The sequence below is a fragment of the Trichomonas vaginalis genome, chromosome V (assembly GCF_026262505.1).
Source record: "Trichomonas vaginalis G3 chromosome V, whole genome shotgun sequence".
NCBI classification, from domain to species: Eukaryota; Parabasalia; order Trichomonadida; family Trichomonadidae; genus Trichomonas; species Trichomonas vaginalis.
The window spans coordinates 9507556-9531625 of NC_067207.1; the positions used below are offsets into that span (position 1 = coordinate 9507556).

Consider the following 24070-nt stretch of genomic DNA (forward strand, 5'->3'; position numbering starts at 1 on the left):
CATAAATGTTCAAACAAATCCTTCAGATAACGTAGACCATTACCTTCTTCAGTTTACCAAACTATCTTACTCAAAGACGTAAGAAGCTTTTGATAAATCTTATAAGTAAGAACCAAATAATTCTAACAAAGGAGGACCTTGAAAATGTTATATCACGAATAACAGGGAAACAATGTGTCATTGACTATCTCGACCCTGAAATCGAATGCTGTGGTCAAACGCCACCATTCATGAAAATAGGTAACATCCGCATCATTGAAACACCAGGTACTCCAGGAGTTGAGTTTAAGTATAAATTTCGAACGAGTATACAAAACTTTCAACAGAATATAAACTTTGCTTGAAATATGTTTTAGTAAATTAAAGCAATTTGTAATATCTATCCAAAACTTCTTCAACAGTATCGAACTCATCTTCATAATGCAAACCTAATCTTATTGACTTGGTGCAGTTTTCACTAACACAATATTTTTCTGTTCTTTGACTGACATAACTAATTCATTTGTTTCATCAAACAGCAACAACCAAAGTTCATGACCTAATACATAACATTCATACTTTATATTTTAGCTCTGAGTTCTCTTGTAAGCTGTTGCATTTAATATTTTCTAAAAAGTCAACTTCAACAGTCATTCGCACTGGTGCCTTCAGTTCTACAGGCTCGCCCTGAAAGTCAACTAGTCTGAATTGCATGTCTTTCAAATTATGAGGACTAATGCGAACCATTTACCTAAATGAGTTGCTATGACAGGAACGTTTGGAATGAACATTGAATTGACTGCATAACAGAAGGATTTATATTCTACTGAACCTTTACTATTAACTCCTTGAAATGCCTGTGACATTAGCTATTTTAGACTCAATGTACAAACAATTACCATAACATACGTATGGAACAGATTTCATCTCAATCGTTTTGTCAACACTTTTCAAAGGAAATGTCATATGGTATGCTCCCAAAAGAAGTTGTACTCTATGACTCATTCGTGTTATCTTGAACTCTTTCTTGCTACTGAACTTCAATGTTCCCTCAGAAGAGAGTTCGACATCTATGTTGTCAATAGTTTCTTCATTTATGAGAGTATCTATGACTCCAGCAATTTTATCTATTCTATACTCTGCTCTGTTAGGAAATGTTATAAAACTTCTTTTGTCATCTATTTCAATCTCTATGAAATCTGTTTCATCTGTTATGACAAAAGTTGCGATAGTATTGAAGTCAACAACTCTGAAAGCAAGCGCCTCATTCTGAAGACCTAAGTTTGTTTGTAGCTTTACTGTCCCGTATTCGTTTGGGTCTGTACTTTGCAAATAGAACAACATTTTATTCTCATTAAAATATGACTATTGCTGCATATGCGTATGAAACAAATGAAGCAAGAAGAGCACATGAACTAGTAAACGAAAACTCAACTTTAACCATTGAAGGCAATGATTTAGTCATTGACGATGGAAAAACTAAAAAAGTCATTGATTTCGATACTTTTAACGCTTATGACCCATTCATTACAATAAGTAAAGTTCCTATCATAAATGATGGAACGGTGCAATATATAAATTCTACAGTAGATGCCTCATTAGTGAAAGTACTGAATGTTCTCATTGAATTGTTAAAGAGCTTTCGATTTGACGACAACATTAAATGCCTAAAGAATTTAGTCATGAATGAGAAACAAATTCTCGGCGTTGCTGGTAGCAGTAATGATGTACACCTTATGACATTAGAATATTATAACGAACATAAAGATGAACTGAAAGGAGAGAAGGGTGACACCGGACCACAAGGAATACAAGGAATACAAGGACCTCAAGGCGAAAACGGTTTGGATGGAAAGGATGGAAAGGATGGAAAAACTGCTAAATCATGGATATGGGACCTTATAAATACTGGTTTAACAGCTGCTTCATATGGAGTTCTTCAATACCAAATCGGAAAGATATGGGCAGTACTTGGTGAAGAAGCTTTAGATGACGTTAAAAATGCTTTGAACTTCATTTCAAATGGTTCGGATACTATTAAAACTTTATCTGGTTGGATGCAAGAAACAAGGAGTCAAATAGATACTGTAAGACGTATAGCAAACAATGCACGTACGGGATTGGATACTTTACGAGAAGCACAAAATACACTAAAGGAAGCAAATGATATTCTTGGCTCAGTATCAGACATGCATGAAGATTGGCTTAAAGGTATTGACAAATCTTTAAAAAATCACAGTCAGTCTATTGCTGACTACAAGAAAAGTATAGATTTTTTACATAGTGCTATGGACGTACATGATGGAAGCATAAGGAACTTACTTAATGCTAACAATAACTTACCAGGAACTATTAAAGCATTTATAAAGTCCTTTGTAAAACCTGGTGCTCTAACATTTAGGTCTTTGAGAGCAAGAGCATTGAAGTCAAGAGATGCAGAAACTCCAACAGAACCTACATAAGGAACTGAAACAACAGAAACTCCAGAAGAACCACCAAAACCAACAGCTAATGAAATATTGTTCGAATATTTTCCAAGGTACTCTGTTCTCATTGCATACATTCAAGAAATACTTAAGAAAGCAGACTTGACTTTAGGAGATGATGAAAGTTCTGTATATCTTTCGTTCCAGTTTCAAATAGCAGAACTTTTGAGACAGATATGCTTAATGTATGACAACATCTCTGATTTCACAAGATATGATGACGACCATGACCCCGAACACTGTGAAGAAGAAGTTTTACAAACATCCATTAAGACAGGAAAGGTTTTAACACAAAGTCTCATTATTGACACCAAAGATGGCGAAGTGGACGTTCTTCAAGAGCTGAAGAAAAATACTTCTTCGGGAGGTGGTGGTAGGCATGAACTTGAAATAAATGAGATAGAAGAGAAATTAGCCGAAAAAGCAGATAAAGAACATAAACACAATATCTCCGATATAAATGAACTTCAAGCTACATTAAATAGTAAAGCGGACAAAAATGAACTTGACGCAATGAACAAAGTTTTGAAATCTCATAAACACAATATCTCCGATATAAATGAACTTCAAGCTACATTAAATAGTAAAGCGGACAAGAACCACGTTCATTATATAACTTCAGACGAACAGATTATAACGGACTACCATGGATATTTAACACGAAGTGATGAAGCGAAGACAAAAAATGTTAATGAAAGAAGATATAAATACATTCGTGCTAAAGGTTATGACATAAGCTGTACTGTACAGTATGATGTAGCTAAAGCACCAGAAGCATTTGGTTATACCGGTGAAATTTATGCCTCTACTTTCAATGTTAACGGTGTATTAGTTGAACCAAGATTTACTTTGAGAGTTAAGTCAAAAATAACGTTTGAAGATGCTATTAAAAGTAAAGCTGACAAAGTTGAACTCGAAGCAATGAACAAAGTTTTGAAATCTCATAAACACAGCATCTCCGATATAAATGAACTTCAAGCTACATTAGACAGTAAAGCCGACAAGAACCATACACATAAATCCTTCACTACTGTTAGAGCAGACGACATAATATTGAACTTTGACCTTGGTTCAAGTGCACCTTTAGAGAATCCAAGTACAAGCGTAAAAGATACTCTTAACAATTTAGATAAGAGTTGCAGGAATATCGAAGATCATGCCAGAAACTTTGAAGCATATGAACTACCAACAATGTTAGATAAGAAAGCTGACAAGAACCATACACATAAATCCTTCACTACTGTTAGAGCAGACGACATAATATTGAACTTTGACCTTGGTTCAAGTGCACCTTTAGAGAATCCAAGTACAAGCGTAAAAGATACTCTTAACAATTTAGATAAGAGTTGCAGGAATATCGAAGATCATGCCAGAAACTTTGAAGCATATGAACTACCAACAATGTTAGATAAGAAAGCAGACAAAACAGAGCTTCAAACATTAAAGACAGAAATACTTCAAACATTATATCCCATTGGTTCTATTTATACGTCAATGAACTCAACAAATCCAGAAACAGTTTTAGGTTTTGGTACATGGCAGCAGATTGTAGACAAATTCTTATACTGTGCTAACTCTTCAAAGCAAACGGGTGGTTCAAAGAAAATTAAAGAAGCAAACCTTCCACCGCACACTCATACAGGAACTACAAACTTTTCTGGTGACCATAGTCACTCATTAAGAGACCATCCATTATACAACTCAGAATATTATGCTGGCAATGACGTTTTATCTCCAGATTATAACCATGCAGCAAAAAAGACTTTTCGACCAACTGAACCAGGAGGAAATCATTCACACACTTTCACAACAAATTCAACAGGCTCGGGTGAAGATTATATGCCACCATTTGTGACTATATTCGCATGGTACCGCGTTCAATGAACTCGCTTGAGCCTAGAATAAAATCTTTAACTTTACATAAATGAGCTTGAAAGAAGTATTCGAACAACATCCATGGAGGTCATTTAAGAAATTCAATGAAGCTGCAAAGAGTTGGGGATTTACTAACAGAGCTGAAGTGAAAAGGTTCTTTGACAAAAATGTTGTACATCAAACAAAAATAAACCCTTACGACTACTTTTTACCAATTTACTCCAACACTCCTGACGCATACCAATTTGACACTCTCATTCAAAGCAGAAAAGGAGGACATAAACCATTCCTCATCTTCATTAATGTTAACACTCGCAAAGCATATGCATATCCAATGAAAAATAAAGGAACTCATGAAGTGTTAAGAGTTTTACAAAAGTTTGTAGCAGAACATAGCCCAAGTACTTTAACATCAGACCAAGACGGTGCATACCTCAGCAATGAAATCACAGAATTTCTCATTAAGCATAACATAACTCACTACACTACTGAAGACCATAACCATAACATACTCGGCATCATAAACCGCTTCATAAGGACTCTCAGAGATTTAAACCAAGAGCGAGACTTTACCGAAGAAACAATGAAACATTTTCTCGAAGTATATAATTCCTCAACACATTCTACAACAGGACATACACCAAATTCAATGACACAACAACAAGAAGAAAAGTATATACAAAAGAAACGAAGCCAAACACAAAATATCATAAATTCAACACAATTTACCCTCATTCCTGGTACAAAAGTTCGTGTAGTTCTTGACGACAAACCATTGACAAAGAAACGTTTAAGGTTAAGTAGAAACTATTATATCGTAGACTCTACACAAGGTAATGGATATCTTATAAAAGCTGCTGACGACTCTATTGCGTTTTATCCTCGTCATAAATTAGTTGAAAGTAGTAATGGCAAACTTGCTGAAACCATTGACGAAGCAAAGCGAGGAGTGGTTATTGAAATACTTGGCTACAACATAAACGATGACACTTATAAAGTAAGATATGAAGGAGGCGTTGAAGATGTTATACCATCTAAGAACTTGAGAGAGTCGAAGCCAACACATCTGGGACCATTAGAGCGGGAGTACTGGAAAGACCAAAATATGCCAGAAAGAATAAGAAAATTCTTCTAAACTTTTTCATTAGATGTAAATCAGACAAAAATAATGTTTAGGTGAAGAGGTGAGATTTCACCTCTTTTTTCACCTGTTTTTTCACCCTCTTGAAAATTCATGAATTTCCTTAAGATAGAAAAAATAAAGTTAGTTTTATTTTTTTCTAACTTTTTATCTTGTAGGTAAGAACAGAAATGTCAGTCGAAGCAAAAACATTCACTAACAAATATAATGGCGAAACATTCACAAAAGGCACTTATAACGGTATTGAAGTCTTACGTAGAGACAAGGATGGTTACATTAATGCAACAAATATGTGTCAGCAGTTTAGGAAAGACTTTAGAAAGTTGTTGGAAAATAAGTCCTGGGAAGAGTATTATAAGGCATTTTGTGAAGAATATAGCAACAGTCCGAATTCCGGCGGTTGCTTTTTATACAAAATTCATGCAGGAATTCCTGATGAAATCAAACAGGTTAGAGGAACGTATGTAGACCCAAGACTTATAAACTATATAGCAATGTGGGCTTCTCCAAAATATTGCATAGCAGTTGGAAAAATTATGGACTCCATAGACAAGAAAGTTCATGAGAAATTAGATGAAGAAGAACTTGAAGATACAGTAAAGAATGCTAAACCTTTGTTCGAACAAGAAGTTAGAAAAATGTGCGAAAAACAATTAGAACATGAACGTGAGATATGTTATGGTTATAGAGATTCTCCATACGAACTAGACCAATGGGAACAAGAAGATTTAAAGAGAGAATTTAGAGAATATGAACTCGCTAAGATAGCATTAGAAGCTGCAGAAAAGAAGTTAAAAGTTTGGGGTCGTTTTGTACAAAAATATTGTGAGTAAATGAACCATTTATTTTTATTGAATTCACCAAAAATATAATTGAGGTGAAGAGGTGAGATCTCACCTGTTTTCTCACCTGTTTTTTCACCCCGTGAATTTTCATGAATTTCCTTAAGATAGAAAAAATAAAGTTAGTTTTATTTTTATTTATTTTTTTATTTTGTATAAAAGATATGATTTCAACAATCGGCACAACAACAATTCAAGCCGCGAACGGCACAACAACAGCACCAAATTCATTAGTCATGAATCCTACGTCAATGTTGGTAGAGATGAAAAGCTTTATTCCTTCTTCATATACTTTTGAAACAGAAATCCAGAAGATCAAACAAGAACTTTTAACAAGTAATTTAGACTGTAGTGCGAAAGATGAAACAAATAAACAGTATCTTTATGAAATGGAGGATCTGGTGGAACATTTACCCAAATTGCCTGAAATCCAGCAACAAAAGCTCACTATTCCTGAATTCGATGAAATTGAAGTCAGACCAACCGACTCAGTTGAAATAAAGAAGTTCATACGTAAGGTTAACTATGAGTTTCTAGGATATCATTGCAACCATAAAGTTATGGACAAAGATTGCGATATGGTATATAAGAATGTTTCTGACATATATAAATCGGAGGAGTTTAAGACATACGACAACTTTGTTTCATTAGTTGCTGAATGTGTATGGCAGATAAGAGATAAAGATAGAAGAGGTAAAGTATGGAACGGACAAATAAAACCCGCAGCTTTTGAGTTAAAGAAAACCATTGACGCTATAGTTGTACTTGCAGGTCAAATTTCAATGTACAATGCTAAAATGAACCCACAATGTTCTAAATGTAAAGCAGCAATAAGGAAATATAACTATTCTGTCAAAGAGATAGAACGTATGCGAAACGACTATGCTGACTTAAAGAAAGAAGCAGAGAAACCAGCAGAAAACAAAATGGACATGTTAGCATTTCTGAACAAAAACTATCCAACAGCTGACGATTTCCTTCTGTCTGACGTCAAGAAGAAATATAAAGAGACTTTCGGCATTGTTAAAACTTTTGATATCCTCAGCGAAGAAATAGAAGCTACGAAATTGTTTAGGATTTCAAATATACATCATACAATTCATGTAAGACGCTTGTGAAAAAGAGGTGAGAAAAGAGGTGAGATTTCACCACTTCACCTAAAATTATTTTTGCTGAATTCAGCACAAAATTCTGAGTAAAATGACATATGGCACGTGTCAAACCGTTGAGTTTTCACAAATTTTAAAAATTGCTGCGGAAAGTTCGTCAAAAAAGTGAAGGTTCCCGACGGTTTCAAACCGCCATACTTTACATGAAGATAGTTTACAATGTCAACTAAATATCATGTACGATAGAAACGGTTATGTAAAGTTTACATTTTGTAAAGTTTTGTCCTGATTCAAGACAAGTCTTGTATTTTTTCAGAACAAGTCTTGCACTTTTTCAAGACAAATCTTGTCCTGATTCAGAACAAGTCTTGCACTTTTTAGTCAGTTTTTCTTGTAAAGTTCTCAAATTTGAGAACAATTGTCCTGATTCAAGACAAGTCTTGTATTTTTTCAGAACAAGTCTTGTATTTTTTCAAGACAAATCTTGTCCTGATTCAGAACAAGACTTGCACTTTTTCAGGAAATCCTATCGTCCAATTTTACAAATGTCACTTTTTCAACATGATTGCATTTTGGTCGGGGAACAACTTTCTCTCATTTTGTCACTTTTTCTATCGTCGTGTTTTGTCACTTTTCCCTCAGGGTGTGTGTCAGAAAATATCCAAAATCTTTATAGCCTCGTATCTCCTTCAATTCTTGACGGTTTGACATGTATGACACACCATTCAATTCAGAATTATGTGCTGAATCTTATGACCTTCATTTGTTCGTGACTTCTTTTCACATATGTAACCATGAATTTTTAACATTTCTTTAACACAGAAAATAAAGTTAGTTTTATTTTTATTTATTTTTTTATCCGGAATATAAAGACAGTAATGACAACATTAGAGAACACAACAACTGCTATCGTTCATGAAGCCATAAATGAAGAATACGAATACATACAGTATAACAAACAATTGAGACTCAAGTTAGTATACAAGTCTTGGGTATGGTGGCACTGCGTTCCACCATACCCAATACTTGTGAATTTGACACTTTACAAAACCGTTAACGTATATTTTACAACATGAACGCAAAAACTAATTTAATCTTAAATATTTACAAAGCCGCCAACCACTTCACTAACGAACTCACTAATGTAAAAAATAAACGTTCTCACTATCGTTCTCACTAACGACTTCACTAATGTTCTCATAAATTTTCCTCAATATCTTCATCATCAGTGTTAACCCTATTGTAGTCATACTTGAAGCCATAAACTTTCTCTAACTTCTTAACGTACAATTTACATAACTTACCTTCGTCATCATATGGTTTAATGATATAACTATTTCTATCTTTATACACAGTCAATGAAAAGTCAACTGGTCTCGGATGTATTTGAAAGAACATGTTATGCTCAGGAAGGAAGAATAAATGTTTAAATGTATGTTTGTTATACTGTGGAATTCGAATGAGTTGCTTTTGTTCTGTCATTACATCCAAATAAAAAATTTCAGTAAACTTAAAAATAAACTTAAAAATTAATGATATCACCACCCTCACACGTATGAAAACATCCATTTAAATTTAGGTGAAGTGGTGAGATCTCACCTCTTTTTTCACCTGTTTTTTCACCCTGTTGAATTCATTGCTTTATAACTCTCTTCCTTTCTCCAACTCTTCTAACTTCTTCCTAAGTTCAGCAATGTTGTCCTCATGAAGTTTAATCTTTCTCAAAATTCCTTCTTTATCTAATGGTTGCTTTATCTTTCTAAACTGAACTCTACCATCCTTCATAGTATGAATGTAAAAACCTTCTGGAATAATTCCTGATTTAATGTATTCTACCAAAAACTTTTGTTTCATTGCTTCAGTGACTTTAGTCGTCATTTCAATCAAATAAAAATTTTAATATTAAATAAAAATAACGTTATTTTTTCAGTAAGGAAACGCAGGAGTTTTACGATTTATTTGAGGAGTAGGTTCTGGTTTAAATGTTGGAGTCGGTTTAGGAGTTGACTTTTGAACAGGAGTTTGTACTTCCATAGGTTCAGGAGTCATTGAAGGTTTTGTTGTGAAGGCGTTGGTTTTGGCGAAGGTGTTGGAGTTTGTTTAACTTCAGCTACTTCAGTATTATTTATAACATTTGCTTTATTTCTTTTCAACATCATTACTGCTCCTGCTGTAGCTAGCAAACCTAGTGGGAGACCATATTTATATATAGGACTTGACCAAATGCTATTTTTGACAGGAGCTGGTGGAACACCTAACCTTGGTGAGACTGCTCTTTGCCATTGTGCAGCTCGTAAGAAATATTCAATAGGTGCTCCATAATCGTTTGGTAAAGTTTGTTTCATAGATGGTGAAGGTTCCGAGAGCTTGATGAAGAACTCATTTATAAGCTTTAAAAATAAACGTTCATCCTTTATTCCTCACTGTCGTCCGTAGCTAAGTTATAGTCATCTAATCTTATTATTGGGATTCCATTAGCACGCACCTGAATGGCAAAGCAACAATCCCTCATAAATCCAATAAGTGGCTTTGGTACGTTTTCAGTTGCTAGTTCAATAGGTCCTTTAACAGACAATTTGTATGTTATTGGAGCAGTAGATGTTTGACCTTGCTGGAAGCAAAAGTCCACTTCTGTTGGAAAACCACATAAGAAATGTGTGTTGTCATAGCTATCCCATTTATGTTCCACACTACCATCATCCACCAATGACCTCATAACATCTTCATTAAATCCAATATCATCATTGTTTGTATTGCAAGCGTTCGCAACCATTTCATAAAATACAGGTCCATATGATTTTTCAGGTTCTGCAGGCATATTTCCATAAGCTCCCATGGAAAGCTGAAGATATTTAAACTTAGGGTTCTCAAAATTAACATAATAGTTGTCTTTCTTTCTAAATAGTGCCCAAATACTTTTAACATTAATAGGCGTATAAGCTGCTGTAAATGTTGCACTTGAACTATCTGTATTCTTTGAGAATGAACCGTCCATAGGAATCCAATCCATAACTTTAACAGGAAAACATAAAGCCTCGTTTGTATAATGTTCTACAAGTTCTGTATAAATGTTAGGGTCTAAAGAGAATGACTTTGGATGAATGAAACATTCATTAAAATCCATCTTTGTTCGAAATAGTTGCTGGGTTACAGTTGTAATAGTAACTGTTCCACTAGCTTCTACTGCCTTCGTTATCATAGTGAATGGTTCATTCCATGGAACAAATTTATTTGTCGGTGGATTTGAATCTGAAGCAAATGCAACTTTAAGAGTTGGATTGAAAGCAATGATATCATTTACAGATATAGATGTGCATTGTAAGGCGTCGCTACTGAACTTTACTTTAAGCTGAATGTTTCCTGCAAAAGCTGGAATAAATCGAATAGCTTCTAATGGAAGGAATCTTCTAACAGGAATTCTTAAACGAAGCTTAAAATCAAATGATTTTCCTGCTGTAATTGGACCACTAACAATTTGTCCTGTTCTGCATGTTCCCGAATGACTCCATACATCTTCATGTCGAGTCTTTGAGAAAACATCTACTTTCTTTATTTGTTCGGTAGTTTGTGAGTTTGAAGTTATATATGCTTCTTCTCTTGCGTTGTCTTGAGAATATACGATACGACCATTTGCAAGGATTTGATATCCAGCAACTGCATAGAAAGCGTCATCGAAACCAATCCAAAATCCTGGTGGGTTTGTTTTATTGGAACCTGAACCAATTTCTTTATCTACAATAAATTGACCTTCCATTTTATACGTAATGAATGTATTGTAAAGGTCCAACATATTTTCACCAGGAGGTGAGAGATTGAATGTTACCCATGTGTTATCTTTAGCAGTTCCAGGTTGTGATGGAATCTTTGCGTCAGAATATTTTCTATTAGTGTCACCAATTTGAACTGCATTGTCTATGATATCGAAATATGAGCGAATCTGATGAATATGCTCTGCTGGAGTAAATTCGTTTAACTGTTCGTTCTGCATGTATTTACTTCGATAAAAATATCTATTTACTTCATTATTCTCACTCTTCTTCTTGGCATTCGTGGTGGAAGTTGTTTCTTGACATTTTCAATGAACTGTACATTCTCTTTTGTCTCAACTTCTTTCACTGGTGGGTCAGGGTTCTTTGACTCGGTTTGTTTTTCAATGAAATTCACGAACTTTGCAATAAGCTCTTGGTTCGTTATTGAAAGTACATCTGGCTTCTTTTCTTCTGGTTCTTTTGGTGGCTCAGTTTGAACAGAAGGTTTTATATGGGCTTCGTGGACTTCACCCTTGCCATACACCTTAATGTTGTCGCTTTCTGCATTCGCTAATGGAACCTTTCTTTTTCTTACGTATATTTTACCATCTTTACTCTGACTTACGTAATAGAAAGGATGTTGTATTCCTCTTGCGTCATTTAATATAATAGACTCTCGCTCTGATTTTGACAAGCTCATTTTACATCGGTTAAAGTTTTAATTTTGTTTTTTATCTGCAGTCAAATGACTCAGACAAGCCCTACGGACAAGACCCAAGGGGTCATAGATGTTGAAGCATTGAAGAAAGAAATTCGTGAGCAAATTTTATCCGAACTGAAGGAACAAAAACAAGAACAAAAGCCAGAGAGACCAAAGAGAAAACTTAGTGAAAAACAACTTGCTGCATTAGCTGCTGGAAGACAAAAGAACCCACGTTTGCTGGCGAAGAAAGCTAGAGAAGAAGCTGAAGCAAAAGCTAAAGAAGCTGAAGCAAAGAAAGAGTAAATGGTTTATTTTTATCCGAATTAAATGTATAGACAAATACCTTTAACTGTTGCGTTCAGTAGTGAAAACCCTGACGTCAAAATAAAGGGGAACAGAGTAACGTTTAAGTTTCCAACAGACTGGATTGTGAACATAAATGAAGAGAAGTACATTGGCATAACATCTATGTATATAACACGTGCTTTCAGAAAGGTTGACTTTATACTTCAAGTCGAGATAGAAAATGACGAACAGTCTTTAAGCGCCCAAAACATTCACATATACAAATACTTTAAAGACGATACAACATTGTTGCAATGTATGATTTCATTTAATGAGATGTTCGAGAAAAGTTCAACATTGAAGTACAAACTTTACAGCCTTTACGTGAGTTTCTTGCACAACTGAAGGAAGAAGGTAGTCGGCCACAACTTATAGACTTTCATTATGAATTTAATGAAAATGAAGATGGAACTCATGACTGTCAGTTTGTTATATATTCACCATTCAATGAAGTAGCTAAAAAGAAAGAAAATCCATTACGTATAAGGTTTCAAATCTCTGAACCCAATGATGATTTCAAGAATGTTTTCAATTATGATGCAATGCTTCCGAGGAAAAATGAATTTTCAAAGATTGTAACACCTGATATTTGGGATAGAAAGCAAGCTATATTATATTCAAACTTAAGTAAGGGAGTTGAAAATGAGTTCATTGGTCATACAAGAACATCACCACTTCCTAACCCTAAATATTATAAATTAACTGGCTTCAATCGTGAGTTTTGGATAGACATGTTCTCCACTCATGACCATAACTGCCAGTGTTCTTACCTCCAGACCATAAGGACTGTCTCTACATTGAAGCACAACTCTTAAACTCTACCATCGCAGTATTGTAAATGACCACATGGGCTTCGCCCTTGCCGCTAGCGGCTTATTTTTATCATGAATGGTCTCACTGCTGACAAAATAAATGACCTCAGAACTTCAACTTACGAATAAAGCTTGTTTTAGTCGTTATTGAGAAGTTAAACTTCTCTTCAAAGCAAGGTTGACATGACTTACATAAGTCAAATCCAATCTCTTGACCATCATAAAGTGCTTTATATAACTTCATAACTGAACTCAGAGTCTTTGTCAAATTTTCCTTGCGGAACCATTAAACCTTTATCTTCATCATAGAAACACTGAACAGAGTCAGGAAACATTTCATTAGCGGTTAAAGCAATAACATCTTGCTTCACGCCTTTCATTCTGCAGTGAAATGCAACTTCATTTAAATCATTCGTGAGTAAGTCTATATAAGTCTTCTTTCCACAAAATATTGACTTGTATGCTAAACTTTGTTTTCCAGGTGTTATTTCTGCGAAGTCAGAATGAAATTGACCAAGGTTTTTACCAATGAGAACTCTTCCATAACGTTTCTCAAACTCTTCAGCTAAACGAGGGATATCTTCATTGTAGAGATGCATACTGTCCGTATCGCTATAAAAGATGTCCATTCCTAAGTCTTCAGCAGTACAGAATACTTCACACATTATTCTCTTCGACATTGATAGAATATTTACACCAAGTGGACAGAAGTTAAAGTGTCTGCAAATGCTTTTCGTTAGCTTGAAAATAGTTTTATCTGAACCATCCAATCCTTCAAACTTCACTATATGGTTGTAGTTTCTGATGGCATATCTTATAGCATCTTTGTCATCTACTATGGTTATTTTTGACTCAATAGGAGATAGAATAGTTTTGCCATAAATACTGTTCAGAATGAGCTTTATATTTTCTTGTAAAGGATTTCCTTCTTTCTTATACTTTAACCTTAACTTAAACAATTTCTTAACTTCATCTCTTATTCTCATATCTCTGTTTCCATCGTAATAGTATCCTTGCAACACTTCACATTTGACACCTTGATATTTTATGAGGTCTTGTAATGTTATATGGTCAACATACATTAAACAGCAAGTGTTTGAACTTCTGGGAACGTTAAGTTCTGGATTTAGTTCAGGGTCACAAACTATTAAAGGAAAGTGTCTATGTATTCCAATCTCTGTTATCTTAATGAGAACAAAGAAGCCAGACATAAACTTTTCACCAATGGGTTCCTTTTGGTCGTCATCGAATAAATGTCTCATGAGATACTCTGTGCTTAACATTTCTTTCTTCATAACCTTTGGAATTCCTTCTAAAGTATAAAGTCTCGCGATAGCTGAGGGATATAATGAAACAGCATCGAAGTCAGCAATGAGTTTCTTTTCGCTCTTTTGTTTCATGTTATCTGACAGCATACATCTTCCACCTTGAATACAGCGTGAAATAAATTCTCTTGGTTTATTTGAGAGGTCATATAAATTTCCATTCGGGAAGTACACTCTGTTCTCAAACAATTTGTTAGCAATAGAACAAATACTAACGTAGTCATATACGTTTAAATCAAACTCTTTCAATAAGTCATTGCGGAACTTTACAAAACCTTCTCTTAAAATTCTTACATCTTGTTTGCAGTAAAATGTGCTATATTTTTCTAAGTCGAAATGGTTTTCATCTATTCTGCAACCTTTGATGGAATCTATGTTTTTCATGAATGTATCTGCATCCCGGATAAACTTACAAGCTTCAGAAATGACACCAATTCTGTTGTCATTTGCTAACAAAGTACTGCTGTAGTAGTTATATGGAAATACTTCTTTCGGTCCTGTTTGTAAGTTAAACATAGCAGGAAATAGTTTAAGCTTCTTATTTATAACACTGTAAGAGTCTTTTATAATAAGTGCCCTTCCTTTATATAAGCCAGTTATTTGCATTGTTCGTGAACCTTTAATGATGGGAGTTCCTTTCACTTCTGTCATGTGTCTTAAGATGAAGTTTATATCATAGCTGAGGTTATGGAAATATATTAAACTCTTGTCAGGAAGTCGTTCCAAAAATTCTGTTGCACAGTTCTGACCCCAAATGCTTTCACTCACTGAACCATCTTCACTGTCGTAACATATGTTAAAAGCTTTATGAAAGCCATCGGTACTACACTCAAAGTCAGCAAAGAAAACGTGCTCAGGAATGAACTTGCACTTATTTTTATTTACTTCTTTTGACTCGGCTTTCTTCTTCAGTTGTACACAATACTTTGGAGCATATGTCAAATCTTTAAATGGTGCAAGGTTCTGTTTATATAAGTCAGTCGTATATGTGAAAAGTTCTCCATAAGAAATAGGTTCGAAATATTTGCACTCCCACAATGTTTTCATAACATCCCATAGCGGTGTAGTTCTATCCATGCGAACTACATATTTGTTCTCTCTCATTGTATAAATCTTCATCTGTTTCTCAATGTTCATTCCACCACAAGCTTTGAGAATTTCTTTATAGTTTCGAATGAAATATGTTGTCATTGGAAGTCTTTCATTTAGCATGTAGTGGTCTTCAACAAGAAGTAAGTCAATAGTTCGAACAGTTTCACATTCTTTTGGTATATATCTCTTTATTTCATTATGTCTTGAGTCATTGAAGTAACCAATGGTAACATTAAATGCTATACCTGTTGCGTCAAAAATTTCTTGTACTTTACTTTGAGGAAAGTCTCTAACACGAATGACTTCTCTCATGTGGTCAATAGTTTCTTCATTTACTCCAGCCTGAATGCAAGCATAAACGAAACAATTGTCTTCTGTCATAAGTGTTGCAGTTCTTTTGTTCAGTTCATTGAAGATTTGGTAGCGTTCAAGATTTATAGGTAATGTACAAAGATACTTCCAGAACTGACCGCTTCTTTTCTTATAAAACTTCTTTTCACCAAGGATTTCATTCCAGAAGTCATCTATATCTTGTTTATCTCCTGTTTGCTTAAGTCTGTTCAATAATCTTTTCTGTCTTTCTGTCAGTGTGCTTTCATCTCTATATGGTTTCTTTTTTGGTTTGCCTTTCTTTACATCTGACATTGTTAAGCCTTCATATTCTGTTAAATCATACATCTTTATTTCAGTAAGATTCTTTATGTTTGTCAAGAAGAAGTCATAGTGCATTTCAACAATACCTGCAGCATTTGCTTCTATCTCTGATATAAAGTTCTCCTTCAAGAGCTGATGTAGTAATGTTCCAATATTATTGAGGTTTAACGTAGAACATTCATACTTTCCACCAAGTTTTATAACATACCATCCATCTCTGTTGTGAGTTTATTTTAATTTTCTCTAAGAGTCTCATGAAAACCTTACCGAAATGTTTGTGTAAGTAGTCTCTGTTTGGTTCATCTAAAGCTTCGATGTTAAAGTCAATGAGTCTATTGCCTGACTTCACATTTCTCTTCCTATTCTCTTCATCTTTCTTTAACCATCTCTCACCTTCTTTTGGTTTGTCGTCAATGGAACGAATGACATCGTTAGCTTTGCGAACTTGTTCTATAGCACTTTTAAACATCTCTCTTCTCTGTTGTTTCAGTGTGTCGTCTCTCTTTCGTGTTTCACCAACGTTTGCATTTGTTATGTCAAACATTTCTCTTCTTACTTCATGAGTTATTGAACGTCTATGATATAAGTCAATAGCAACGTCATTTAAAGGAAATGCTCTTGCATTTATGAACTCATGAATTCTATCATAAGTTATTTCACCATTGTAGTCATTGAGGATGTCAGCGAGTGCCTTTTTGTTTGTTGCGTAATGCTTTGCAACATCTATGTTAGCTTCTGTAAGAAGTTGTTTTATTTCCGAGTGTTCTAACTTAGACAACTTCCGATACATCTTTAGTAGGAAATAAAAAAATATTTTTTTGAAAAAAATTAGATTAGATTTTTTAAAGTTATTTTTCAAAATAATTTAATATTTTTATTATAATGAAACACATGCAAGATTGCAAGTTCTTTTCATACAATGCTCTCGCTACTGCCATCAAGAATGAGTTCAATGGTGCTTCAAACGTTAATGTTATCTTTAACAAGAAGTTTGTGAAAGAATCTAAGTTTGGTCAGTATGTCAGACCATTAGCTATCGTCATTGACCGCAAACGTTATACTTCACAAGAGTTAGCAGTAGTTTTGAAACAAAAGAGTTTCTTCGTGAATGTCAAAGATACTCATTATACTGTCATAAAGAACTCTAACATTGACTTCTTCAGTATTGCTTTAAATCTTTCCGAACAGAAAGAATATAAGAAGGGTGAAACAAATGTGAAATATTATCCTTCATCTCTGAAGACAATAACGAACAAAGATGTTATACAGAAATTCTTACCAAAGGTTGAAGAAGCTTCTATTGACATTGACGAAGGAAGTGAAATGGTTGAAGAAATTGACTCTGAAGCTATTTAAGCAAAAATATATTTTTGGTTAGTCTTCATATGGATATTTTACAACAATTCCCCAATGTATAAACTTTTCATACGCTTTTTCATAAGCTTTATATACCTTCAGAAATTTTGCATAATCTTTAGAAGCATTTAGATATTGTTTAAATGCTTTGTATGTCTTCAGAAATTTTGCATAATCTTTTACATGTTGTTCGTTCTCTTCTTCTGTCATGAGTTCCGAATATTCTAAATTCATGTTCTTTCATATGAGATAAAATTTTATAAAAAAATAAAATTAGCTTAGATTTTTTATTCTTCCTCTTTGAAGTTGTCAAAATACTCTGTTATTTTTTCCTTCAGTAATGGTAAGTCTTCTTTGAATGTAAGTATTGTGCAACCTTTGATGTCATAGTGTGTTTGAGGAAGAGTATTTTTGACAATTTCCTTTATTTGCTCATTCGGTGTCATTGAAATCGGTAAGTTTTCACGATAGAACCAGTTTCTGTCAGATTTATATATTTTAGTTAAGTCATAAAAGCTCTTGTTGTTTCTTCTGACTAAATGCAACATAACCATATCTTTATCTTCTTCTTTCTCCATCTCTTCAGTATATATCATATACTTATAACTCTTTTCCTTTCCTTTTGGTACTGAACGTGGTATTCTTTTCTGTATGCTTTTGTCTTTGGATTCAATGACTTCATCTTTTGCTTGAAGTTTCTTTTCCATATCTTCACGTTCTGCTTTATATAGTTCATCTAACATCATGAAAATATAACAAGCGTAACGAGGTGAAGCCCACATTGCTACAGCATTTACTAAAAGTCTATGAACATAATATCCTTTCAAACCAGGAGCCAAATTCTTGCGATTTTCGTACGGAATCTCTTCCCTCGGTTTTCCGAGGGTAGCAAACATATGAGGAAATTCTTCTAAAAGTTCTTTTGTCTGTTGGTTTTCAAACCAATGATATGCTTGCTTTGTAGACTGAAGAGCATTCATTATACTTTGCATTTGGTACATGTCATCTTTGACTGAACGAATGAGACGTAACTGTTTGTTATACTGTATGTATTCGTATTCTTCATTTATGGCTTCATGAACGATAGCAGTTGTTGTGTTCTCTGATGTTGTCATTACTGTCTTTACATACAAAATAAAAAAAATAAATAAAAATAAAACTAACTTTATTTTTTCTGTGTTAAAGAAATGTTAAAAATTCATGGTTACATATGTGAAAAGAAGTCACGAACAAATGAAGGTCATAAGATTCAGCACATAATTCTGAATTGAATGGTGTGTCATACATGTCAAACCGTCAAGAATTGAAGGAGATACGAGGCTATAAAGATTTTGGATATTTTCTGACACACACCCTGAGGGAAAAGTGATAAAACACGACGATAGAAAAAGTGGCAAAATTGAGAGAAAGTTGTTCCCCGACCAAAATGCAATCATGTTGAAAAGTGACATTTGTAAAGTTGGACGATAGGATTTCCTGAAAAAGTGCAAGACTTGTCTTGAATCAGGACAAGATTTGTCTTGAAAAAATACAAGACTTGTTCTGAAAAAATACAAGACTTGTTCTGAAAAAATACAAGACTTGTCTTGAATCAGGACAAAACTTTACAAAATGTAAACTTTACATAACCGTTTCTATCGTACATGATATTTAGTTGACATTGTAAACTATCTTCATGTAAAGTATGGCGGTTTGAAACCGTCGGGAACCTTCACTTTTTTGACGAACTTTCCGCAGCAATTTTTAAAATTTGTGAAAACTCAACGGTTTGACACGTGCCATATGTCATTTTACTCAGAATTTTGTGCTGAATTCAGCAAAAATAATGTTTATGTTAACATGTTAGATCTAACACGTTTTCTAACCTCTTTTCTAACATAACTATTTACAAGCGTTTTACATGGTATATGTTGCGATGGTTCATGACTTTAAACAGTTTTGTAGCTTCTATTTCTTCTTTTAGTACATCGAATGTTTTAACTATGCCGAAGGTTTCTTTATACTTCTTCTTGACGTCAGATAATAGGAAATCGTCAGCAGTTGGATAGTTTTTGTTCAGAAATGCTAACATGTCCATTTTATCTTCTGCTGGCTTTTCTGCTTCTTTCTTTAAGTCTGCATAGTCGTTTCTCATTCTTTCTATCTCTTTGATGGAGTAGTTATATTTCCTAATTGCTGCCTTACATTTTGAACATTGCGGGTTCATTTTTGCGTTATACATTGAAATAAAACCAGCTAAAACAACTAAAGCGTCAATTGCTCTCTTCATCTCAAACATAGCGGGTCTTATTTGTTTGTTCCATACTTTGCCTCTTCTATCTTTATCTCTTATTTCCCAAACACATTCAGCAACTAACGAAACAAAGTTGTCGTAGGTCTTAAATTCTTCAGATTTATATATGTCAGAAACATTCTTATATACCATATCGCAATCTTTGTCCATAACCTTATGGTTGCAATGAAAACCAAGGAATTCATAATTTACCTTTCGTATGAATTTCTTAATTTCTACTGAGTCAGTTGGTTTCACTTCAATTTCGTCGAATTCAGGAATAGTGAGTTTTTGTTGCTGTATTTCAGGAAGTTTAGGTAGATGGTCGATGAGGTCCTGCATGTCGTAAAGATATTCTTCATTTGTTTCATCTTTCGCACTACAGTCTAAATTACTTGTTAAAAGTTCTTGCTTTATCTTCTGGATTTCTGTTTCAAAAGTATATGAAGAAGGAATGAAGCTTTTCATTTCTACTAACATAGATGTTGGATTCATGACTAACGAGTTTGGTGCTGTTGTTTGAATTGTTGTTGTGCCGATTGTTGAAATCATATCTTTACATACAAGATAAAAATTTTTCTTAGAAAAAAATTAGCGTTATTTTTCTTTCATAAGGAAATGTCAAAAATTCATGATTTTCGAGAGTTTTAGACCATGTTAGAAAAGTGGTTAGAAAACGTGTTAGATCTAACATTCTAACATAAACATTATTTTTTGGTCGTTTATGACAAAAATAAATGGTTCATTTACTCACAATATTTTTGTACAAAACGACCCCAAACTTTTAACTTCTTTTCTGCAGTTTCTAATGCTATCTTAGCGAGTTCATATTCTCTAAATTCTCTCTTTAAATCTTCTTGTTCCCATTGGTCTAGTTCGTATGAAGAATCTCTATAACCATAACATATCTCACGTTCATGTTCTAATTGTTTTTCGCACATTTTTCTAACTTCTTGTTCGAACAAAGGTTTAGCATTCTTTACTGTATCTTCAAGTTCTTCTTCATCTAATTTCTCATGAACTTTCTTGTCTATGGAGTCCATAATTTTTCCAACTGCTATGCAATATTTTGGAGAAGCCCACATTGCTATATAGTTTATAAGTCTTGGGTCTACATACGTTCCTCTAACCTGTTTGATTTCATCAGGAATTCCTGCATGAATTTTGTATAAAAACCAACCGCCGGAATTCGGACTGTTGCTATATTCTTCACAAAATGCCTTATAATACTCTTCCCAGGACTTATTTTCCAACAACTTTCTAAAATCTTTCCTAAACTGCTGACACATATTTGTTGCATTAATGTAACCATCCTTGTCTCTACGTAAGACTTCAATACCGTTATAAGTGCCTTTTGTGAATGTTTCGCCATTATATTTGTTAGTGAATGTTTTTGCTTCGACTGACATTTCTGTCTTTACATACAAAATAAAAAAATAAATAAAAATAAAACTAACTTTATTTTTTCTATCTTAAGGAAATTCATGAATTTTCATGAGGGTAGAAATGAGGTTAGAAAAGTGGTTAGAAAACGTGTTAGATCTAACATTCTAACATAAATAAAGTTTATGTTAAAATAAATGGTACCATTAATGATATCATGACTGTTCTCATTCATGTCTGATTTACATCTAATGAAAAAGTTTAGAAGAATTTTCTTATTCTTTCTGGCATATTTTGGTCTTTCCAGTACTCCCGCTCTAATGGTCCCAGATGTGTTGGCTTCGACTCTCTCAAGTTCTTAGATGGTATAACATCTTCAACGCCTCCTTCATATCTTACTTTATAAGTGTCATCGTTTATGTTGTAGCCAAGTATTTCAATAACCACTCCTCGCTTTGCTTCGTCAATGGTTTCAGCAAGTTTGCCATTACTACTTTCAACTAATTTATGACGAGGGTAAAATGCTATGGAGTCGTCAGCAGCTTTTATAAGATATCCATTACCTTGCGTAGAGTCTACGATATAATAGTTTCTACTTAACCTTAAACGTTTCTTTGTCAACGGTTTGTCGTCAAGAACTACACGAACTTTTGTACCAGGAATGAGGGTAAATTGTGTTAAATTTATGATATTTTGTGTTTGGCTTCGTTTCTTTTGTATATACTTTTCTTCTTGTTGTTGTGTCATTGAATTTGGTGTATGTCCTGTTGTAGAATGTGTTGAGGAATTATATACTTCGAGAAAATGTTTCATTGTTTCTTCGGTAAAGTCTCGCTCTTGGTTTAAATCTCTGAGAGTCCTTATGAAGCGGTTTATGATGCCAAGTATGTTATGGTTATGGTCTTCAGTAGTGTAGTGAGTTATGTTATGCTTAATGAGAAATTCTGTGATTTCATTACTGAGGTATGCACTGTCTTGGTCTGATGTTAAAGTACTTGGGCTATGTTCTGCTACAAACTTTTGTAAAACTCTTAACACTTCACGAGTTCCTTTATTTTTCATTGGATATGCATATGCTTTACGAGTGTTAACATTTATGAAGATGAGGAATGGTTTATGTCCTCCTTTTCTGCTTTGAATGAGAGTGTCAAATTGGTATGCGTCAGGAGTGTTGGAGTAAATTGGTAAAAAGTAGTCGTAAGGATTTATTTTTGTTTGATGTACAACATTTTTGTCAAAGAACCTTTTCACTTCAGCTCTGTTAGTAAATCCCCAACTCTTTGCAGCTTCATTGAACTTCTTAAATGACCTCCATGGATGTTGTTCGAATACTTCTTTCAAGCTCATTTATGTAAAGTTAAAGATTTTATTCTAGGCTCAAGCGCGTTCATTGAACGCGGTACCATGCGAATATAGTCACAAATGGTGGCATATAATCTTCACCCGAGCCTGTTGGATTTGTTGTGAAAGTGTGTGAATGATTTCCTGTGGTTCCACAGAAAATACCTGTGCTTGAATCTACTGGGTCACTTGAAATATCATATCTATGCATTCCCTGTCTATCCGAACCTGCTGCAAGATTTGTATAACCTCTTTTTGTTATTGAATGTGAATGACTACCTGTTGTGTTTGTAGTTCCTGTATGAGTGTGCGGTGGAAGGTTTGCTTCTTTAATTTTCTTCGAACCACCTGTTTGCTTTGAAGAGTTCGCACAGTATAAGAATTTATCTACAATCTGCTCCCACGTACCGAAACCCAGAACTGTTGCTGGATTTATTGAGTTCATTGACGTATAAATAGAGCCTGCAGGATATAATGTTTGAAGTATTTCAGTCTTTAATGTTTGAAGCTCTGTTTTGTCAGCCTTCTTGTCATATAAATCTTGAGCAGTGAATTTAATATTATATTCATCCTTCATGACATAAACATCTTTACATCTAATGTTTCTCATCGTCGTTATGTCGTCATCCGATGTTAAACCTTGTGGAAAGTTAGGAGGTTTACAATATAATGCATCCCCACCAGTTTCTTCAACCGTTCCTTCAATACTTTCTATAGCAACAGTTGTAAAACTTGTATGTGTATGGTTCTTGTCAGCTTTACTGTCTAACATTGCTGGTAGTTCATGGGTTTCAAAGTTTCTGGCATGACCTTCAATGTTCATACATTTACTATTTAAGGAGTTTAGTGTATCTTTTACGCTTGTACTTGGATTCTCTAAAGGTGCACTTGAACCAAGGGTATAGTTCAATATTATGTCGTCTGCTCTAACAGTAGTGAAGAATTTATGTGTATGGTTCTTGTCGGCTTTACTGTCTAATGTAGCTTGAAGTTCATTTATATCGGAGATGTTGTGTTTATGAGATTTCAAAACTTTGTTCATTGCTTCGAGTTCAACTTTGTCAGCTTTACTTTTAATAGCATCTTCAAACGTTATTTTTGACTTAACTCTCAAAGTAAATCTTGGTTCAACTAATACACCTTTAACAGAGAAAGTAGAGGCATAAATTTCATCGTTATAACTAAATGCTTCTGGTGCTTTACCCGTGTCATACTGTACAGTACAGCTTATGTCATAACCTTTAGCACGAATGTATTTATATCTTCTTTCATTGGGGTCTTCCGTCTTCACTTCTTCAGTTCGTGTTAAATATCCATGGTAGTCCGTTATAATCTGTTCGTCTGAAGTTATATAATGAACGTGGTTTTTATCTGCTTTTTCGGCTAATTTCTCTTCTATCTCATTTATTTCAAGTTCATGCCTACCACCACCTCCCGAAGAAGTATTTTTCTTCAGCTCTTGAAGAACGTCCACTTCGCCATCTTTGGTGTCAATAATGAGACTTTGTGTTAAAACCTTTCCTGTCTTAATGGATGTTTGTAAAACTTCTTCTTCACCGTGTTCGGGGTCATGGTCGTCATCATATCTTGTGAAATCAGAGATGTT

At 34.2% G+C, this 24070-nt stretch overlaps 14 protein-coding genes and 4 pseudogenes across 18 annotated transcripts, besides 5 other annotated features; 7 read left to right on the plus strand and 11 right to left on the minus strand.

Moving 5' to 3' along the window:
• Positions 1-24070: part of a mobile genetic element that runs on past both edges of the window.
• TVAGG3_0306790 (integrase core domain containing protein family) lies at positions 4390-4867 on the plus strand (the record flags this gene model as incomplete). Its single annotated transcript, XM_051229689.1, has 1 exon — positions 4390-4867. A coding segment is annotated over one exon (478 nt), but the record flags the coding sequence as incomplete, so codon positions are not given.
• Positions 5081-5475, plus strand: TVAGG3_0306800 (annotated as a pseudogene). Its single transcript has one exon. A coding segment is annotated over exon 1 (395 nt).
• Positions 5500-5651: a terminal%2Cinverted (terminal inverted repeat of Maverick transposon ID:TVAGG3_0306810).
• Positions 5500-8404: a mobile genetic element.
• On the plus strand, positions 5652-6077 carry TVAGG3_0306820 (KilA, N-terminal/APSES-type HTH, DNA-binding family; the record flags this gene model as incomplete). The annotated part of the gene is made up of 1 exon (XM_051229690.1): positions 5652-6077. A coding segment is annotated over one exon (426 nt), but the record flags the coding sequence as incomplete, so codon positions are not given.
• TVAGG3_0306830 (organellar and viral DNA polymerase type B) lies at positions 6713-7441 on the plus strand (the record flags this gene model as incomplete). Its single annotated transcript, XM_051229691.1, has 1 exon — positions 6713-7441. The coding sequence occupies one exon, from the start codon at positions 6713-6715 to the stop codon at positions 7439-7441; it is 729 nt and encodes a 242-aa protein (XP_051099421.1).
• Positions 8405-9072: a terminal%2Cinverted (terminal inverted repeat of Maverick-1C transposon ID:TVAGG3_0306840).
• Positions 8405-24070: part of a mobile genetic element that runs on past the window's edge.
• TVAGG3_0306850 (uncharacterized protein) lies at positions 9074-9310 on the minus strand (the record flags this gene model as incomplete). Its single annotated transcript, XM_001580371.2, has 1 exon — positions 9074-9310. One exon carries the CDS (start codon positions 9308-9310, stop codon positions 9074-9076), a length of 237 nt encoding a protein of 78 aa, XP_001580421.2.
• TVAGG3_0306860 (uncharacterized protein) lies at positions 10546-11420 on the minus strand (the record flags this gene model as incomplete). Its single annotated transcript, XM_051229692.1, has 1 exon — positions 10546-11420. A coding segment is annotated over one exon (875 nt), but the record flags the coding sequence as incomplete, so codon positions are not given.
• On the minus strand, positions 11447-11881 carry TVAGG3_0306870 (uncharacterized protein; the record flags this gene model as incomplete). The annotated part of the gene is made up of 1 exon (XM_051229693.1): positions 11447-11881. The coding sequence occupies one exon, from the start codon at positions 11879-11881 to the stop codon at positions 11447-11449; it is 435 nt and encodes a 144-aa protein (XP_051099423.1).
• TVAGG3_0306880 (uncharacterized protein) lies at positions 11927-12187 on the plus strand (the record flags this gene model as incomplete). Its single annotated transcript, XM_051229694.1, has 1 exon — positions 11927-12187. The coding sequence occupies one exon, from the start codon at positions 11927-11929 to the stop codon at positions 12185-12187; it is 261 nt and encodes an 86-aa protein (XP_051099424.1).
• Positions 12547-13067, plus strand: TVAGG3_0306890 (annotated as a pseudogene). Its single transcript has one exon. A coding segment is annotated over exon 1 (521 nt).
• Positions 13148-13721, minus strand: TVAGG3_0306900 (annotated as a pseudogene). Its single transcript has one exon. A coding segment is annotated over exon 1 (574 nt).
• Positions 14579-15443, minus strand: TVAGG3_0306910 (organellar and viral DNA polymerase type B; the record flags this gene model as incomplete). Its single annotated transcript, XM_051229695.1, has 1 exon — positions 14579-15443. A coding segment is annotated over one exon (865 nt), but the record flags the coding sequence as incomplete, so codon positions are not given.
• TVAGG3_0306920 lies at positions 15647-16657 on the minus strand (annotated as a pseudogene). The gene has a single exon. A coding segment is annotated over exon 1 (1011 nt).
• Positions 16716-16902, minus strand: TVAGG3_0306930 (organellar and viral DNA polymerase type B; the record flags this gene model as incomplete). Its single annotated transcript, XM_051229696.1, has 1 exon — positions 16716-16902. A coding segment is annotated over one exon (187 nt), but the record flags the coding sequence as incomplete, so codon positions are not given.
• TVAGG3_0306940 (uncharacterized protein) lies at positions 16995-17405 on the plus strand (the record flags this gene model as incomplete). Its single annotated transcript, XM_051229697.1, has 1 exon — positions 16995-17405. A coding segment is annotated over one exon (411 nt), but the record flags the coding sequence as incomplete, so codon positions are not given.
• Positions 19354-20292, minus strand: TVAGG3_0306950 (organellar and viral DNA polymerase type B; the record flags this gene model as incomplete). The annotated part of the gene is made up of 1 exon (XM_051229698.1): positions 19354-20292. The coding sequence occupies one exon, from the start codon at positions 20290-20292 to the stop codon at positions 19354-19356; it is 939 nt and encodes a 312-aa protein (XP_051099428.1).
• On the minus strand, positions 20487-21149 carry TVAGG3_0306960 (uncharacterized protein; the record flags this gene model as incomplete). The annotated part of the gene is made up of 1 exon (XM_051229699.1): positions 20487-21149. One exon carries the CDS (start codon positions 21147-21149, stop codon positions 20487-20489), a length of 663 nt encoding a protein of 220 aa, XP_051099429.1.
• TVAGG3_0306970 (integrase core domain containing protein family) lies at positions 21385-22470 on the minus strand (the record flags this gene model as incomplete). The annotated part of the gene is made up of 1 exon (XM_051229700.1): positions 21385-22470. One exon carries the CDS (start codon positions 22468-22470, stop codon positions 21385-21387), a length of 1086 nt encoding a protein of 361 aa, XP_051099430.1.
• Positions 22631-23506, minus strand: TVAGG3_0306980 (keratin-associated protein family; the record flags this gene model as incomplete). The annotated part of the gene is made up of 1 exon (XM_051229701.1): positions 22631-23506. A coding segment is annotated over one exon (876 nt), but the record flags the coding sequence as incomplete, so codon positions are not given.